The sequence below is a fragment of the Miniopterus natalensis genome, chromosome 6 (assembly GCF_054644295.1).
Source record: "Miniopterus natalensis isolate mMinNat1 chromosome 6, mMinNat1.hap1, whole genome shotgun sequence".
NCBI classification, from domain to species: Eukaryota; Metazoa; Chordata; class Mammalia; order Chiroptera; family Miniopteridae; genus Miniopterus; species Miniopterus natalensis.
The window spans coordinates 87,313,794-87,332,919 of NC_142086.1; the positions used below are offsets into that span (position 1 = coordinate 87,313,794).

Sequence of the window (19,126 nt, forward strand, 5' to 3'; positions counted from 1 at the left end):
AGACGTCAGATCCTTTCTCATCCCAAGATTCTCTGTTTCAGCCCGGTTTCCCCACCTCTGGAAGCTTTTTTTTAGGTTGTCTTGTTCCAAGTGATGGTCATGATGTTCTATGTGGCTCCTCTCAATCTGAAAAATCATGTCTTTCAGTCTGGGGCAGCTTCTTGAATTATTTCCTTTTTCTTTTTCCTTCCTGGAGAATTTTAAAGAATTTCAAAGAATTGCAAATATAAAAAACATGAAGAAAAATACATCATGGTGCATCATGATTTCTAAAAACGATACTGAAAATGAAGATGGAAAACTGCACACTTCCTGATTTCAAAACTTACTACAAAGCTATAGTAATGAAAACGGTGTGGCACCAGCACATGGATAAACATATAGACCAATGGAATAGAACTGAGAGTCCAGAAACAAGACCATACATCTACGGCCAATTGATTTTCAGCAAGAGTGCCAAGACCAGTCAGTGGAGAAAAAATGTCTCTTCAACAAATGGATGTCCACATATGTAAAGGGATGACAGTGGACCCCTACCTCACACCATGTACAAAAATTCATTCATAATGAGCCAGCTTTGAGCTAAAAGTATAAAACTCTTAGAAGAAAATAGCACATTTTCATGATCCTGGATTTGGCAAAGAGTCCTTAAGTAGAATTCCAAAAGAAAAAAATAAATTGGATTTCATCAAAATTAAGAACTGTTGTGCCCCAAAGCTTATCAAGAAAGAAAAGACACCCGACTGAACGGGAGAAGATATTTGCAAAGTTGTTCAAACCAATACTTGTACATGAACGTTCATAGCACAATTCACAACAGCCAGAGAGTGGAAACAACCTAAGTACCCATCAGTTGATGAGTGGATAAACAGTGTGGCATATCCACGCAGTGGACTGTGCGGCCATAAAAAAGAATAAAGTACTGATACCTGCTACAAAGTGAACGCAGAAAACGTGTTACGTGAAATAAGCCAGACACAAAAGACCCTAGGTTGTGTGATCCCATTTATCTGAAGTATCCCAAGTAGGTAAATCCATATAGAAACAGAAAGCAGAGTAGTGGTTGCCAGGAGAGTCGGGAAGGGGGGACGGGGGGACTGCTTAAGGGGGTGATCAAATGTTTTGGAACTTGACAGAGGCGGTGGCTGAACATCGTGAATGTAATAAATGTCACTGAATTGTACATTAAAAATGTGTTCATTTTAGGTATGTGAATTTCACTTCAATTAAAAATACCCCACAAGTGACTCTAACAACCCACCCCCGAGCACTCAGCGCTGCTGTGTGAGGGCCACTGAATCGATCCACACTTCCTGAGCCCCCTCTCTGCTGCTCCCCTTTCTGGATTCTTCTCTGGAAAAGGCTCCTCTTCTGCCTCAGCCCACTCTGCCCCAGTCCTTGCATGGTTCATCCACCCGGCTGAGTTCCCTTTTAATAAGATTTCCTTGTTGAAACATTTTTCAAGAGAGTTAAAGAAAAGCACATTCTAATAAACCATAGATTCACCCACGTGTCAGGTGTTAATTAAAGGGAAACTGTAACATTTCCACTGGCCTTGGGCTAAGTACCCTACACCTGCTCCTTGCTGCCCATAGCAGTGGGGCAAAGCCCAGCACCAGGCAGTTAAACGGCACACAGGCTTGTTGTTTAGTGTTTGTGAGAGCAAAAGAGCAGGTGGTGTGTGCGGGCTTAGAGCTGGGCTGCGGCCCCGCCAGCTCTGGGTTCCAAGGCACTTGCTGACTTTGTCTTCCGGTCTCGCTCACGGGCAGCCACGAAGTTGAGCAGGTCAATGGCGGTGACGACCCCGAACACCATCTGCCTCTTACTGGACTTCCCGTGGCTGTGATCTGGGGAGGGAACAAGGCAGCGGATTAAAGGCACCTCCACATGGAGCAGCGCCCAACCCCCGGCACTGTCAGAGGCTGAACCACAAAATGTGGCCCTGGGGGACCAGCCCTGAGCCTGCCCCAATGCCTACAGGCACCTGTGTGCTATGGGAACCCAGGCAGCACCCACGGAAGCCCAACAAAGCTGCCTTCTGACGGGAGCCATCTGGGCGAAGCTGTAGAGAGCAGCATGCTAATCTCTCTGAGCCATGCCCACTGACCGCACGCCCGGGGGCCTCACTGATTCAAAGCAGCCTGCGGGGCTGTCAGGGTGCCAAGGCTCAAGTCTAGGCATGAAATGCCTACACCAAGCACACCCACGAGCTGTCAGCTCACATCTCTGGCCTGTGATTGTCTCCAAACCCATGCTGTTCTCCTGGGCTTAGAATGAATGCTAGCCCCGGCCCCCTGAAGAGCAGAGAGGATTGTTGAGATGGTTCTACTTGACTGGGCCACAGAGTGCCCGGATTTGGTCAAACATTATTCTGGGTGTTTCTGGATGAGATCAACATTCGAATTGGTAGACTGAGTAAAGCAGATTGCGCTCCCTGGTGTGGGTGGGCCTCATCCAATCAGTTGAAAGCCTGAATAGAACAAAAAGGCTGATGCTTCCCAAGTAAGAGAGGACTTTCCCAGCTTGTGGACTCAAACGGAAACAATGGCTCTTCCTGGGTCTCAAGTCTGCCCACTGCCCCTGTAGATCATGGGAGCTGCCAAATTAGTCATGTGAGCCAGTCCTTTCTATACACACATCCCACTGGCTCTTTTTCTGGAGAGCCCTGACTGAAGGTCGTCAAGCACAGAGCCTGGGGGAGCTGAGGGGTGGGTGGAAAGTACCCAGGTCACATTTTATCCTGCCAGACCCCACACCAGCTCCTTATGGCCACCTGTCCCTAGGGTAGGGGTGGGGGGGTACAGAGGATCCAGGAACCCTGCTGACCCAATCAAAGCACAGAAAATAACAAGGGGAGCCCAGAGGAAACAAGCTCCCCATGTTTCAGGGACTTCAGGGGATAGCAGCACTTTGGAGAAGTGTGTCCCCCGCAGGGGAGGGTGGTCTGTGCTGTTTCTGCAACCTGACCCTCGGAGACTCGTGCACAGCGGAGTCGGCCACCTTTGTAAAGGGCCAGAGTCTCTGTTACAACCCTGCAGCTCTGCCAACAGCAGGAAGGCAGCCATGGACAGGGTACCAGGCGTGGCTGTGCCCACGGACACTTCATATATGGACCCTCGAATTGGAATTCATTCTGGGGGATGTTAAAAAATGAGGGAACCCTCCCCACCAGCTCTGGGGTCTGGGACGCCGGACGCCCTCCTCTGCCCTCGGAGTTCTGACAGCAGAGCCGTTTCCGAAGAAGACAGCGGGCGTACATACCTGCAGGCCCCCCCACCACTCCTGCCAAGGCCTGGTCCCGTGCTGTGGAGCCAAGGACGGGAGAGGGGTTAGGCTTGGCCATCAGGCCTTGAGACAACCCTCAGCCGGGGGTGGGGAGCAGGCTCCAGGGCACTCCCGATTCTCATGATTCCTACGACCCTCACCCTTATGGGCACCCAGGCCTGGCCCACAGAGGGGTCCTTCTGAGAGCACAAGGCTGGGGGTGGCTGAGGGTCAGCACCACCGACTCTTAACGCCTGTGAGGCAACAGGGCCTCGCCGCCCCACAGGAACTCATGGCAGCAAAGGGCACATGGACACCTGGGACCGGGCCTCGGTGGCCAGCACCTCCAAGGCTCCCCACCCTGCCCCCAGCCCCACTTACACTGGATCTGCTCGTGGACCACCAGGGCGAAGTGGTCCATCTCCAAGATGCGCGAGAGCGCGCCCAGCGGGTCCGTCAAGCGGATCTGGAAGAGAGGCCGCTGTCAGCGGTCACCGGGGCAGCCCGCCGGGCCCTCCGAGGAGAGGGGCGTGGTGGGACCTGAACTAGGCGGACAGCGTATGCTCCTGCCGTCTCTCCTCGTAATGGGGGGGGGGGGGCACTGCAGGGACCACATGACAGGTGACGGCACTGGGGATGGAAATGGCGAGAATATATGGATTCTGGTGACATTTCAGCTGTGTGTGTGAGAGAGAGAGACAGAGACCAGGAGGGAGAGAGGTCAAGTTCTCTCTTAGGTTGGGGCTCAACCCTAGTCCCGCTCACTGGGAGATCGGAGAAGGGAGGTGTGAAGCCGAGACCAGAGAGAGGGACACCCCGATGGCACTGCCTCAGGGACACCAAGAGCAGCGTCCAGTTGGCTCTGCTCAAGCCTGTCAGAGGGTGGCCAACACTGTCCCCAGACAACCTTGGAGGTCTGGCCATCCCCAGCACAGCAAGGGTACTTCTCCCAGGACATCCCAGTTCTTACTAAATCGTTAGGCGTGCCCGGTGTTCTTAAATTAATGCTTCACAGAGAAAAGCGAGGGCCCAATGTTACGAAACTGACCCCCAGACGCGGCCATAATATGGTGGGTGCGGGCGAGCCTCATGGAGACGGGGGGCTTGCAAAGCTGGGGCGAATTCTCAGGTGTGTGGGCTCCAGGAGGGCGCAGCCAGCACTGGCCTAGCTGGCACGGGGTGCAGAGGGTCAGAGGCGGGGGACCTGCCCTGGTGCACAGGAAGCGCTGTGTCCGGCCTCGAGGACAGAAGCAGGTCTCGGCACCACAGCGCCAGCGAATCGGAGCCGTACCTGTTTGAACTGCTTGTAGAGGACTTTGTGAACTTGGTCTGACGGCTGCACCTTCCCAGCGAGCAGGCAGGACAGCATGTTCCCCAGAGTCACCATCCCCAGGATCACCCTGGCGGAAGGGGGAGGGGCAGGGTTAGTGCACCCCGCCCCCCCCCCCCCCCCCCCCCCGACAGAACACGCCCACCGCCCACCGCCGGCCTCCCTCAGCACCGGCGTGCTCCTTGGCGAAATGCAGAATTACTCTGAGAACTCAACAGATATCTGCTGAGGACCCACACGTGGCAGGGAGCCGGCAGGGGTCGGATGCCCTGCCCTGGCCCTGCCCATCCAGTAAACCGATGAGTCCTTTGGGTATTTCCACCTGACAAGTGTCAGCTGCCCTCCACTACTGGACATCTCAGAGCAAGGCCAGTTACTGCCACCTGCCTCCCGAGCTCACACTAGTGCAGTGGGGTGGGACGCAGGGTTCATACGGCCAGCCCCCCGCCCCGGCCAGCGCTCAGGAACAAGGTGTCCAGTGGGTGGTCCAATGCCCTGGACATCCCTATGCAGAATGACTAAGGCCCTTCCGGGGGGGGGGTGGCTGAGACTGACCCCGACTCATCGACCACGGGCGCCTGGTCGAAGCCCTTCTCCCGGAGGATCTCGATGGTGTGCTCACAGGTGACCGTGGGCAGCACTGTCAGCGGAGCCGACAGGCTCAGCTCCTGGACTCTGAGGTGCCACCACCTGAGGGAAGAGGGCGGTGAGCCGGCAGGTGTGACATGAGGGCAAGGTCACACAGGGAGACCGTGGGCCGAGCAGCCGGGCGCGGGGGAGAGCGCAGGCGGCCCAGGCTCCCGGGACGTGTGCTCTGCAGCCACCCCGGGTTCGGGGGTCCCTGCGCGGCGGTGTCCTCACCAGGGCTTCTTCACCGTGAGCTGCTCCTCCTTCAGGAAGCCCTTCTGCAGCATCCATCTGTCACTCAGGAACTTGGACCTGCAGGCGCCAGGAGGTCAGCAGGGCCTGGCGGAGGGTCTCACCGCCGTCTCTGCCCGCACCCAGGGGCACAGCTCTCAATTCTCCTCCCCAGACCCCACGGGGTCCAGGAGAGACCCCCAAGAGGCTGGCTGGAGCTCCAGGAAGAGGCCTGGGAACCAGACTCTACTGTCCCCATGGGAACGGCATGTCCATGGGGCATCTGGTCTACCAGGAGAAGGCGCTCAGAGCACAGCAGGGCCTGGTCTGGAATCTTCGCTGTGGGCCCCGTCGGGCTCCCTCGGCGCCTCCTCCCTGGCCCCCCTCACGTCTGCTTAGCCACAGGGAGCAGGGGAGCTCGACCCACTTGGGTCAAACCTCCAGACCAGGCCTCGGGGGCTGCCAGGGACCTGCTCTAAAAAGGTGGACTGAAAGGGGGTGGGGGGATAGTAAAGGGGAAAGGAGGCCAAATATACGGTGACAGAAGATGATTTGACTTTGGATGGTGGGCACACAATGCAATGTACAGATCATGGAGCAGAAATGTACATTCAAAACCTGTATGATCCTGTTAACCAATGTCACCCCCAATAAATTTAAATAAATAAGCAAAAATAAAGTGACACGTTGCATCTTCCAACAGGCCAGAAGGCAAGGTGGACCATGCAGCAGGATGCTGGTCTTCTCAGAATGGAAGAGAGGAAAAAATAAAAAATATAAAAAAGTAAAATTAAATCTAAAAATAATGAATAAATAAAAAGGTGGACCGAGGACCAACGTAGTGGGGAGAGATGACCCTGCACCCGTGAGCAAGACGCGCCTGTGCAAGCAGGCCCAGAAAACTGCTCCCGAGACGTGGTGGAGCCCTGGCCTGGGGGGGAGCAGAGCTTGCAGCCCTGGCCCCACCCTGCCTCCCTGCTGCCAGATCTCAGGGGAGATGCAACGGGAGCAACTGCAGCACCCAAGCGGGTGCCAGGGAAGGACAGGCCTGGGGGGGGGGGGAGGAGGAAGGTTTCTTACATGTAGTTCCGGACAGAGTCGGGCAGAATCACCACACAGCGCTGGCCCTCCCGCAGCTCCTGCGCCGCCTTCACGGCCACTGACATGGCACTGCCGGCGCTGCCACCTGCCGAGAGGGCCGCGAGGGCCGGAGTCAGACCCACCGGCGTCAGAGGGAAGTGGGCTGGCAGGGGCCCTGTCCCAGCTTCTGGCCATGGAAGCCCTGGTGATGGACTCCCTCCAGCCTCTCCCAGCACCCCACCCAGCCTTGGACCCCCACTGATGGGGAGCCCCTGAAAAAATAAGAGTCCTGAGATCTCTGGCCCCAAAACACATGCACCAATGACGGTGCTGCCAGGTCGCCTCCCGGGGGCCACACCCCGGCCCCCACTGATGAGTGCGCCAAGTGCAAAGCCAACAGCTGCTTCCCTTTGCTGTCCAGCTGTCAGGCTCCCCGAATCCCCAGACCCTTTTCGGGGCTCCGTGCCATGGCCCATTCTCAGCAGGGCTGTGAAGCACAGAAGGCAAAGCGCATGGACCGCAGGGACCCCAGGAACCCAGGAATATTGACCCGGGGCTCTGGCCGCACTGTGAAAGGGCACTCCTGTCTCGCCTGTGGAGTGACCACTCATCTGGAGGACGGCCAGCTGCTCTCCCAGGGGGTTCTGTGGACGGACGGCCCCGGGGAAGCTGCCACCCTCATGAGGGTGTCCTTTAGCACCCGGACTGGAAGCTGGCAGAAGGCAAGCGCCCACCTGTCCTCTGCACCCCGGCCGCCGCCCCAGCGCCTGCCGCCACTCACCGCACAGCAGGCCCTCCTGCGCAATCAGCATGCGGGCAAAGGCAAAGGACTCCTCGTCGTTGCACTTGAACCACTTGTCCACCACCTGCAGGCAGGACCCAGACTGCCGGCTCCAGGAGGGGCTCGGGCAGGTGTGCGGGAGGGGTGGGGGCCCCACAGCTGTTCCCAACCTCACGGATGACCTCGGTCCAGGTAGCTGTGACCCTCGGCAGACACAGCCCTGCCCCTGCTCCGGAGCCTGAGACTCACGTCTACAAACCCAGAACTTTCTACCTCTCCTTGGTCCGGCGCACTCTGCACGGGGACACTAAAACTGGCCCCGGCTCCCGCCACACGGCCGTATGTCCTGCCGGCTGGACTCTGCGTCCCTCAGAATGATGCCCCCTTGTGGGTCCTTAGGAGGGGCCTGTTCTGGGGTCCTTACCTCTCCCACATTCCCCTTCCTCAGCCATCCGAGCTCCCTCCCTCTGCGGGGGACCGAGCTGTGCACACGGGCAAAGCCAAACCTCCTGGGAGTCTTTGCCCAGCAGGGTCACCTCACTACTTGGATACGGGGTAGTCTGACCTTCAACACTACGCTTCCTCCACCTGCTCGTACAGGGGTGTGTCTCTGCCCCCGCCTCCCAGGAGGAGCCAGGCCGGGCACCGGCGGTCAGCCAGCCATGCAGACGCGCAAGCTGGGCAAAGGGCGGCCTGAGGCTGGAAGCAGTGACCGCGGCCCACGCACCTGCCGGTCCAGCACCGTGGGGATGAAGTCGTAGCCGATCCCTTCCACCTCGTAGGCTGTCAGCTCCGTCCGGTTCAGCTCCTCGGGCTCCGCGAGGATGGAGCCTTCGGGATCCACCCCGATGATCTACAGAGGGGGCAGGGTCAGGGCGCATGTCCAGCAAGTGTAACGCGGACGTGCCCGGCTATCATCGGGAGCGAAGACCACCCCTAATGATCTGCCCGTGGGGTGCAGATCTTGTTCCCAGCTCCGGGGCAAGACTCGAAACCCAGAAACTGGGGAGCTGGAGTGATTACAACTCCAGGGGACGGCTGGGGGAAGTGGTTCACCGGGGAAGTCCCCCCTGCACAGAAGGTCCCAGGACCACCTGGCACACCGCCCTGGGGGACACTGGAACCCTGGGAACAGCAGTGCTGGGCACTGGCCTCTTCCTGGACAGCAGAGAAGCAGCCAGAGGGAGGAAGTGGGCTCAGCGCCACCGCCAGGAATTTCTAGGACCCCCGCCCTGGGCCCACTCAACTCCAAATCGAGTGCCCCTCCCCGCCTCTCGGAGCCCCGGGTGGGGCAGACGCAGGACCTGAACCTGAAGGCTTAGAGCTTCTCAATGATTCTTGGAGGCACCCAAATCGGCTCCCGCCCCCAGCTCATTTGGTCACTGGATTCCTCTATCTCCCCGGCAGGGCCCGCACCCCCCTGGCAGCCCCGGGCCACTCACTTTGCACCCAGGACATTTCTCCTTTAGCTTCCTGGCAATGCCTGTGATGGTGCCACCTGTGCCCGCCGAAGCCACCAGCATGTCCAGCTTCCCTGATGGGGGAGAAGCCGTATCAGGAGGAACACCCAAAGAGTAAGTGAAAAGCTACTCGGCCAAGATGAAGGCACGTTATCAAGGCCAAGAGAGCTGTGCTCCGGTTTCCACAGCCTCTCATCACAGCCCATCTTGACGAAACACCTGTCACTGGGTCAAGGGGCCCCGTGAGCTGCATTTAAGTCTCTGCTAAATGACACTCAGCCACTGAGTCTCTACTTGGTGTAAAGCCCGTCTGGAGGCACAGGGAGGACAGACGTGGGGCTGCCTGGGGGACGGGGCGCAGGGAGGCGCCTCTCGCACCTTCTCCTGCTGTCTGGTTTTGGGGGCTGCGAATAAGTGAACTGAGTTATAAAGGAAACAAATAAATCACTCAGGCTTGGCTCAGAAATCACCTGGGCTCTCCCGCTGCCGGGCGCCAGCCCAGGAATCCTTCAGACAAGTCCACGCGGGCCCCGGTACCGAGGCGGAGGCTGTTTTTGCCAAAGGAGAGAATTCTCACCCGTAAAACCTTGGTGAGCAAACGCCTGGACCTCACCGCCCGGCTCCCGGGCGTGGAACAAGGCTGCACTTAGGCCAGTGCCAACACTGGACTCCAGACGGGCGGCCAGGCAAGCATCCCCTGAAATCTCTTAGGGGAAACAGCCCCTCAGAAAACATCACAACCCCACGGGCCTTGGCACCAGCTGTGTGGAAATGTTCCAGGAGCCTCACGTCACGTCTGTACGGAGAGTAAGCGAATGGGTGACACCACCACCCGGGCTCCGGAAATGAGAAAACCTGAATATGGAATTTAATGCCCAAGTTGGGGCTTGACACCCAGTGCCATTCAGCAACATGAAGCCCAGCTGTGAGCCAAGGACACACCAGCCTAGGACACACTCACTCCCTGACTCAGGAGCTTCTACAGCTCTGGAGGACAGAAGGCTGGGTAGACAAATACGACTGCATGATATATTTGGTGTTTAGAAGAGGCTCACGCAAAGTCCAGGAGAGCACAACAGAGGCAGGAAACTGTTCTAGAGAAATGCTCTAGATAGCACTGCAGAGAGGGGACATTTGGTCTGGGTTTTGAAGGATGAATAGGAGTTTACCAAGGAGTGGGTAAGTGATTTGTACACTCCCAGGCAACCAGGGAGCGAGGCAGTGAAGATGGACAGAGGGGTCAGGATGGAAGTACACACCGTCACACTGCTGCAGGATCTCCTCGGCCGTGCTATCGTAGTGAGCAATGGGGTTGTTGACGTTTCGGTACTGAATGGAAAGAGAGCAAAGGGGCTGTGAGTGAAGGTCAAAGACACTGACAAAGTAGCGGCCATAGGGCAGCAGGCAAACAGTTCGGTGCAAGCCAGAGAGGATTCCAGCGGCTCAGAGAAGAGGCCAATGGCACAGGCAGTTTTAGGAGCCTCAACAGGCACAAAACATGAAACCCAGCTCTTCAGAAGATGCGGCTTCTGAATTAATCAGGAGCGAAATGAGTGAGAAAGAAGAGCTTCCAGTAAAAGGTTTCTGTGCATTTTACACCTGCAGAGGCTTCCAGGATCCTCACCAAGAGCGATGAACTGAGCCCGAAGCAGAGCCAGAGGCTGGGCCAATCTACTGGCCACAGGCTGGAGGCCCTACCTGGCCGGGAGAAGCCAGCGACCACGTGCCACTCACTGTCAGTCCCCTTAGCAGCCCCCAGTCCTGCTGCAAATGCGGCACCACCCCCACACCCCGGCACGGACCCCTCAGGAGCGCGCTCACCCCGGGGCCCGAACCTCACCTGGTCCAAGATGTGAGAATTGGGGATCTCGTTCCTCAGCCTCCACGCCACCCCCACATGCGACTCGGGGGAGTCAAACCTGGCATTGGTGGGTGTCCTCACGATCTCAGCCCCCAGGGCCCGCAGGACGTCCACCTGCAGAGGGACGCCGAGCCTTTACCCACCCGCTGGCCTCTCGAGCTGGGGCTGGGGTCCCGGGAGGAGGCTGGCCCGCCACCTACCTTCTCCATGCTCATCTTCTCGGGCATCACGATGATGCAGCGATAACCCTTCACCGCAGCAGCCAAGGCCAGCCCGATCCCTGGGGACAGCATGCGGGTGAGACCCTGCCCCAAGCGCCTGCAGCCATAGGGGACGCTGGAGACAAGCCCCGAAGGCCCAGGGAGAGGGCACTGCAGGATTCCCAGAAGCCCCGCATTGTCCCCTCTGCCCTCTGGGGTGAGAGAGAGAATTCTGAGACAAAGGGAAGTGTGCTCACAGGGAGGAAAAGCTGGGGTGCAAGCATGAACTGCAATGCCTCCAGCTTTTGCTGGGTGCCCACGCCACGTCCTGGGTGCTTAGAGCAATAGCAGTGAGAGCAAATGCTGTGCACCGGCGGTGGGTGAGCACAGGCGCCCTTCACGGAAAGGGAAGGTGGCCCCGAAGGCAGGCAGGGCTCGGTGGGCCAGCCTCCCCCCTGGTCCCAAAGGGGCAAAGAGTCAGGGCCACTGTCCAGAGGACGGAACTTAGAGCCAAAGATTCCCCTCAGGTCTTAGGATCCAATGGAACCTGCCCGGCGGGATTTGCCCAGCTAGGGTTTCAGACTTGCTGGGGACCGGGCGCCCCTCCGTCTGTCCGGTTTCTCCCTTCGCCACGGAGGTGTCTGTCCTGTGCCTGTGCCACCATCGTATTTTGGAAGCTCAGGACTTGTCAGGTTCACAGCTGGAGGGGAGCCTGCCTCAGGAGGAACCTCACCCACATCTGACGAGAAGAGACTGAGGCGAGACCTTGGACAGCGGAGTTGATGCTGGGGTGCGTTAGGATTTGCGGGGACCCCTGGGGTGAGGGAATGTATTCTGCATGCGAGGAGGACATGGATTCGGGGGCCAGGCGGCAGAGTGCTATGGGCTGAACTGTGTTCTCCGAAATTCCTATGTTGAAGTCCCACCTCCGTCACCTCAGAAAGTGGCTGTGTTTGAGGAGGTGGGGAGGTGAAATGGGGTCACTGGGGTGGGTCCTAATCCCACTGGACCGGTGTCCGCAGAGTAAGAGGTGAGGACAGACCCGTGGAGAGGAGCGGCCACGCAGAGGCCTCGGGGGAGCCACCCTGCAAACCCTGCCTGGGGCTGCGAGGGAATCTGCGGGTGCTGCTCACGGAGCACCGGACACCGACGGGGCGACTGCAAGGCGCCCGGGGAAGGGGGCGCGGCACAGCGGCACGCACGCGCTCGCGCCAAGCGAACTGCGGGGAGGCGGCGGCCAGGAGGCCCGGCTTGTCCGCGCACGCACCTGTGTTCCCCGACGTCGGCTCGATGATGGTGTCCCCGGGCTTCAGGGTCCCGGCCCGCTCGGCCTCCTCGACCATGCGCAGGCTGATCCGGTCCTTCACGCTCCCGCCCGCGTTGAAGAACTCGCATTTGGCCACTGGGAGCCAGAGACGAATGAGGCAGGAACGACCTGGACCCCTAACTGTCCCCTTCCCCCGCCTGACCCAGCCCGTGCAGGGCAGGCCTGGTCTTCCCTGGCTCTGTACATCGACCCCTCTCTCCACTCCCCACCCCCCCAAAGCTGGCGGTGCTCCTCCCACCTGCGGAGGACGGCGGGGCAACCCCGAGGGAATGAGACGGAGGTGCAAGGAGCCCCCACTGGGTGGATGGGTCACAGCCCCCTCCAGCATGGCCAACAGGAGCCCACTGGGCATACAGCCGTTGGGCTCATGGTCCGCCCCTGGGAGATGCCCTTGCCCAGCGACACTAGAGCGACAAAGGCTCCCCACCACTCCTCCCTGCCCAGCGAACACCACGGTGTGGTTTCCTGCCTGAGGTCTTTGCTCTGCTCTTCCCTTTGAACGACTCCCTCCCTTCTCCTAGAAATATGTGGTGTTCACAGAAAGAGGGAGGTACTGCACCAAATGGGATCTTAAGACTGGGCCAGCCTAGGACACCCACAGCACAACCTCCAACCCAGTTTGTCCTGGTTTCTGAAATCCCACCTCCACCCAGACGTCCCCTGGAGCCAGGAGAGGCCCCTGCTGGGACCGCGTGGGGGTCTGTGTGCACGTGTGTGTACATGCACGTGTGTGCAGGGGAGGGGCTCCCAAATGCCTGACTGCTGAGCAGGCCTGCACCCAGGACCCTTCTGGTCTCACACTTGAATTATTGAGTTAGATAATTCTAACTAGCCTGAGGGTGCGCCAGCATTGAAGCCGGGATCCAGCGGGCCAGCTGACAGCCTCAGGCAAGCCATGTGACAAAGCCTCCTCGGTTTGTCCACGTGTGAAATGAGCACATTAGAACCTACACTGGGGCCACTGCCACGCTTGGATGCAGGGGCCCACATCTCTCTTACGTGAGGAAAGAGCACAGAGCAGGCCTGGGCCGTGGGGGTCTCCAGGGCACCCCCAGCAGCGTGCACTACTCATTGCTTCTTAGAGAATTCTTCCCCCAGACCGGAGGAGGGAAGGCTTTGCTGATGACGCCCTCAGGGGAATGGGCCCGAGGCCTCAGTCCCTCCCGAGTGGTGCCACTTCCTCAAGGCCTGGCTCCCCCTTGAGGTGACCTGTCCTCTCAGGCTACCCCACCCCAGAGTGCGTGGTCCCCTCTAGGGCATCTGCCTCTGCTGTTTCCTCTGTGACAAAGTGGCAGTCTACATTCTACTCGGGCTCTCTGCCCTGAAGAGAGGGAAAGTGAAGACCCCCCCCTTTTGTTCCTAGAAACCACTTCTGGCAAAGCAGTTCCTTCCCCAGATGACAGATAAGGCCAGATTCCCACTCTTTGTCTCGTAAGTGATGGAGGAACTGTCTGTCCCCAAAAAACCAGCCAAACACTGAGATAACCACTTCCTGCCCAGGTGACGACTGAGACCCTCATCACGAAAACAGTTCTGTCCTCACATCACCCCGGTGGCAGCGTGTCTGCTCCTCCCCAGAAAAGTCTAAGCCAGCCCCATACTGCTGGGCTCTGGGCCTCCCCCTGCTCCGTCCAGGTGACATCACCTGCCTTCCTGTCCCAGGTTTGCCTGTGACACCAGCCAGAACAGGCCTCCCAGGGCTCCACATGCTCCCTCCCACGCTCAGGCCTCAGCTCACCGGTGAGACAGGCCAGTAAGCCAGGACTAGCGGAATAGGGAAACTGAGGCACCTAGTAAATCCCATCTTCCCTAAACCAAGGACACTTGAGAGCAAAGGGTTTGCATATCTCCTCCCCAACCAGAGGGTAAAGAGCTTAAATCACCCCACTCAGGGAGACAGACAACAGAAATCCAGTTAGTGCCCTTTGCCACCCACACCCAAGGGCAGGTGAAGTTAAGGGGATAAATCTCACTTCGGTGCTTGGGCACAAAGCTGATGAATATTCTATTGAGATCCTTCCCTAAACAACCAGCCTTTAAAACCCATCAAAACCAAGGTCCCAGGGTGGTGCTTTCCCTCCCCTTCCCCTGGGGCGTGCATCCCCTAAACTCTAAGGGACTCCACCCCGCTTACAACCAGGGCAGCCGTGGGCAGCAGCAATTCATCCCAGGCAAACCCCTGAGCCTGTCCCCAAGGCCCCCTTTTCTCTGACTTCTTGGTGAGCCAAAGCAGCCCAGCCTAGGCTCATTTCCCAGCCCTTTCTTGTTTCAGTCCCCAGCTTTCATAAACACCCTCTAAAATTCACCTGGGACTCGTGTTGTGAAATTTTTCCTGCATGAAGTCAAGAACCCACCCACCCACTACCAACTGGCGTAGGCAGACCGGCTCAGGGCCAGGGCCCCTTTCTGGTAACAAGGTCACCTCTCTGCTGACACTCCCGCTCGGTCGCTCTCTAGCACACGACCCTGTTGTACATTCTTCCTGATCCTACCTGACCCAGTCTTGGCCACTCATTAACCCTAAGGGGCCTAAGGGGCCTATCCCGCACCCCCAGGGACACTGAGCTGGCTGGGCAGAGCGCAGAATGGACGGAGCAGGTACTCACGGAGCTCACACTTCAGGCCAAAGTTCTTCCCGATCTTATTGATTCTCACCATGGGGGTATCTCCAATTTTTTTCAGGATATCTGGCAAGATTTTGGGGGACTTTGCCCTAAAACAGAGGAGTCCATCATTACTCAGAAAAACAAAACAGTACCAGCCTTGGCAGCCCAGCACATTCTTTTAAGTAATCAAAGAACTGCCCTGGCCAGGTGGCTCAACTGGTTGGACAGTCGTCCCCTACATCAAAAGGTTTCGGGTTTGATCCTCGGTCGGGGCGTGTATGGGAGACAATCGCGCTGGTCCCGCTCCCCAGGGACTCTGAGACAGGTGAAAAATGCTGCATTCCACCTCAGGGGCCCAAACAGGCAGCCACGCAGACAAGCTGGCATCCACCTGCCCCCTTCCAATGTGGCAAGGAGCTGAAAGGACAGCCAGGCCAAAGGCAGGGTGTCAGGGTGAAGGGAGAGCCTGGGCTGGGGGGCAAAGGGCTCCTGACCCCACTTTGGAGGCCAGGTTCTTAGGGCCGCGCCGGGGGTTGACTCATTAACTACTTAAAGCCAAGGCCGGACAGAGGTAAACACCAGTCCGTGGGGGAGGGACTGGAGGGCTGGTGGGGGGCAAAGGTCATACCAGCTGGAGGCTGAGGCCCACCCACCACCAGGCAGGGGGTGGTGGACAGGCAGAGGACTCGGGGTTCCCGACTCAGTCACCTGAGAGTCTTGCCTGAGGTGATCATGGCAGGACCTAGGGAAGCGAATTTACCAGGGGTGGCCCTGGATCACCTCCCAGTCGCTTTCATTTTGACAGCCTCTGGCAGGACAACCCCACAGCATCTTAGAATAATATCCAAACTCCGTACCAGGGATACGGTCCTGCCTGCCCCTCTCCCCTGAGGCTCCCACTCTGGCCCTTTCTAAGCCCACCCCACCTGGAACTGCCTTTCCCAGATATCCACACTCCTAGCACCTTCTGCCGATGCAGGTACCAGCTCCAAGGCCTTCTCCTAGCCACCTGCCAGCTCACCTCTGTCTCACAGTCAGGACCCCAAGGGCTGTCCCCTCCAGGGGATCTTGGTTTAGTGTCCTCCTAGCAGGTAAGCTCCAGCCTGACTTGGACCCGAGCCCAGCTCAAAACTAGGTACCTGAACTGGGACAAGTGGCGCAGGGCTCCAAGCTCCTGGATGGGATCATCAACCCCTTCAGGGCTTCTAAGGAGGGGTCATTAGGCCAGGAGGTGAGGGGCAGGTGTCACGTTGCCTTCCCACCTGGAGAGCAGGGTGACCTTACCCCCCAGGACTGAGTGAGAACACCCACCCCTCGGGGGCCTGGTCTCTCCTCTGGAGCCTAACTCTGGCTTCCACCCGCTGCTCAGTTTGTTTTGGCACCGGGAGCTCATCCTGTTGGGCCACTGGCCAACTTGGTTTCCCAAGAGCCCAGCACTGAGATATGCTTGATGCCTGGAGCTTCTGGGCTTGTAAATTTCCATTTCTGTTTATTGGCCCCCAGAGGAGTGCACCCCTTTCTCCACCTCCCAGTTCTGATTCTAAAATCAATAATCATGCCCTGGCCAGTTTGGCTCAGGGGTTAGAGACGATTCCCGGTCAGGGGCACGTGCCTGGGTTGCAGGGTTGATTCCCTGGCCCTGGGTGGGGCACGTGCAAGGGGCAGCCAATCGTCTCGCTCTCACCTCCATGTTTCTCTCTCTCTCTCTCTCTCCCTCCCCTCCACTCTCTCTAAAAATCAATGGAAAAAATATCCCTGAGTTTCAAAAAAAAAAAAAAAAGAATAAATCTTATTAAAAAATAAAATCAATAATCACGAATGTAGGAATAGCAGCTTATACAGAGTAAGAGCCAAACACCCAAAAGGCACAGTCTTAGACTCTGGGAGATTATACTACAGAGATAGAGATAATGCTAAGATTTCGTGAGCTCGAGTTGTTTCGCAATGGGTTGAGATTTTGTCTCTTTTTTCCCCTTTGCCCAGATAGGTCTCGAGCACCTAGAACAGGACACAAAATACAGTAGGCACTTAACAAAGACGGGCCCGACTACACGAATGTGTATGGCTTCTATTGTAGTTATGCAGGTAACGGCTACATTAAGTCCCCCTGGAGGGCTTAAGAAATTATGGTTTATTCATCCGATTGTCTCTGTCCAGCCTCAAAAAGAGCTCACTATTGGAAAACAGTTCATGACCGGGAGAAATATTTATGACTTAGAGTTAAGTAGAAAGGTGCCGGCAGGATCCTAATTGTTGAAAATACGCATACTCACCTCAAACACAAGCCTGCAGCAAGACAGGCCTGCGTTAGAAGCCCCACCTCTACCCGCCACTCACAGCGGTGACTTGGGCACTTCCATTTATGGGTTCAGCACCTACTCTTGCTGGGCACTGACCTAGGTGCTGGGCTACAGTGCAAACAAGCCTTGGCCTCTCTGAGCCTCGGTGGACTCATCTATACAGTGCCCGCAGCTCACCACCACCTATCACAGTGATTGCCAGGGGGATGGGTGACACCCCAAGTCCACATGGCTCTGTGGCGTCCAGGTAACAAACTCCTCCCCTCCAGGGAAGGGATGAACCACCTTGTGATCGTAAACAGGGACTTACAAGGCAGTGTGGTGATGTGGAGAGTCGGTGATGGGCCTGCCCAGCTTCCAGGAGCACCTGCTCGGGGCATCGGGCCGGATCCACACGCGATCCTTGGTGTCGTCCCCAGGAGGCCCCTGCTCCAGGCTCCCTTTTGCTGAGAGGTGGGGGCACCCTGCTGCCCCCTCTTCTGCTTGGGGTGTCTCGGAAGGCATGCTGCAATCTATCAGAGAGACGGGGAAGAGAAGTCGTCTGTCCGGGCCATTCCCAAACGCTGCAGAAGAGCCTGCCGGGCCCAGGGACCTCTGCTCACCCGGGCCCCTGGGTGCAGGGCTCCGCTCATTCAGAAAGCTCAGCAACAACAGGCACAAAAACACGGGGGGTGGGGGGGCCTCTGGACAAATGTGGTGGTTTCTCAAAGGTTAACCATAGAACTATCCCCACAATTCCACTCCTAGACATCAAAAAAAAAAAAAAAAAAAATGGAAACAGGCATTTCCACACCACATTCATAATAACACTATTCACAGTAGTTAAAACGTGCAGACAAAGCAAGTGTCCACCAAGGAACGAGGGGATATACAAAATGTGGCACAGCCACAGGGTGAAACGCTGGGCCAAGCCCCTGGGATGAGCGAACAGAGCCTTTCTTCCCTCTGCCCCGCGCCTGGCCCCTGGGGAGGGGATTCTTCCATTTTGCAGAAGCCCCCGCCCCGTCCTGTGATGGGCCCCCCGCCCCGTGCCCACCCCACCGCCTGGCAGTGCCCCGGCCGGCGGGCGCTCGCTGGGCAGCATCTCCTGGGCGCCTCGCCTCGCCCTGCAGCAACCTCCAGCCGGGCAAGGGGCTGCTGGGGACGCAGATCGCAACCGATCTGGTCCGCGGGCCCCAAGGGCGCTCTGCTGGCGCCGCAGGTCCCAGCTCGCAGGCCCTGGCCGGCTGCCAGGCTCGGCTGCCCGAGGGCGGACGACCGTGCGCCGTGGGGAGGCGGCTCGCGGGGCGCCGCGCCCTAAGCCGGGGACCCTCCAGGGGTCAGGGCGCGCGCCGGGCAGCCGGGGAGGGCCGGTTAGCGCCAAGGGTGCGGAGGGCCAGCTACCCGCCTTCAAAAGGGAGGATTTCCAGGCGGGAGACCGAGACCAAACGGGGGTCTGGATAGCGCCCCGCACCGGCTCCGGGGGGGGCACCTGGGGACACGGTTTGGGATAAACATCCCGGAGTAACCCCGAGGCTGAAGGGTTTGCGCCCCGCCCCGCCCGCCCCCGCGCGCCGGCACCCACCTGGGCCGCTGACGGCTCAGCTACATCCCCCCCCCCCACGCTCGGCGGGAAGGAGCCGCGGACGGAGCCGCTTTCCACCCGAAACGCCGCGAAAAGTCAGTGCCGAGCGACGGGCCCCACGACAGCTCTTCTCCCCGAAATCCCCTCCCGGTCCCAGCGCGGCGCGCCCAGGCTCGCGGCGCCCGCGGCCCGGAGTTTGGGTGGCGGTCCCGGGCCACGTGGGCCCTGCGCCCCGGCTCCAGGGCTGCGCGACCTCGCGGCAGGGAGGGTCCCGGGCGCCGGGGAGGGGGCGCCGGCCCGGCTCCGCCGCGCGCGCCCGCGGATGATGCAACTCCGGCGGGGGGGCGGGGGGCGACCTGGGGCCCGAGGCTGCCCCGCGGCCCGGGGCTGGGGCGGGCCGGGGCCGAGCGGGGCTCACCTGGGCCGAGCGCGGAAGGGCGGCCGGCGGGGCGCGGGAGCGGCGGCCGGACGGCTGGGGCGCGAAGACCCGACCCG

The 19,126-nt window shown here is 58.7% G+C and overlaps 1 protein-coding gene across 2 annotated transcripts; it reads right to left on the reverse strand.

The window, feature by feature from the left end:
• Positions 1-1,661: 1,661 nt before the first annotated feature.
• On the reverse strand, positions 1,662-19,126 carry CBS (cystathionine beta-synthase). Of its 2 annotated transcripts, XM_087818436.1 has the most exons (17): positions 19,050-19,126; positions 17,378-17,579; positions 14,768-14,874; positions 12,102-12,236; positions 10,835-10,914; positions 10,614-10,748; positions 10,033-10,102; positions 8,756-8,847; positions 8,041-8,166; positions 7,314-7,398; positions 6,533-6,638; positions 5,456-5,533; positions 5,150-5,284; positions 4,556-4,664; positions 3,646-3,730; positions 3,262-3,303; positions 1,662-1,847 (listed from the first exon to the last, which is right to left on the reverse strand). In XM_087818436.1, exons 2-17 carry the CDS (start codon positions 17,569-17,571, stop codon positions 1,690-1,692), a joined length of 1,737 nt encoding a protein of 578 aa, XP_087674562.1. In that variant the 5' UTR covers positions 17,572-17,579; positions 19,050-19,126; the 3' UTR covers positions 1,662-1,689. The 2 variants fall into 2 exon arrangements, with proteins under 2 accessions (XP_087674562.1, XP_087674563.1); XM_087818437.1 differs by lacking the exon at positions 3,262-3,303.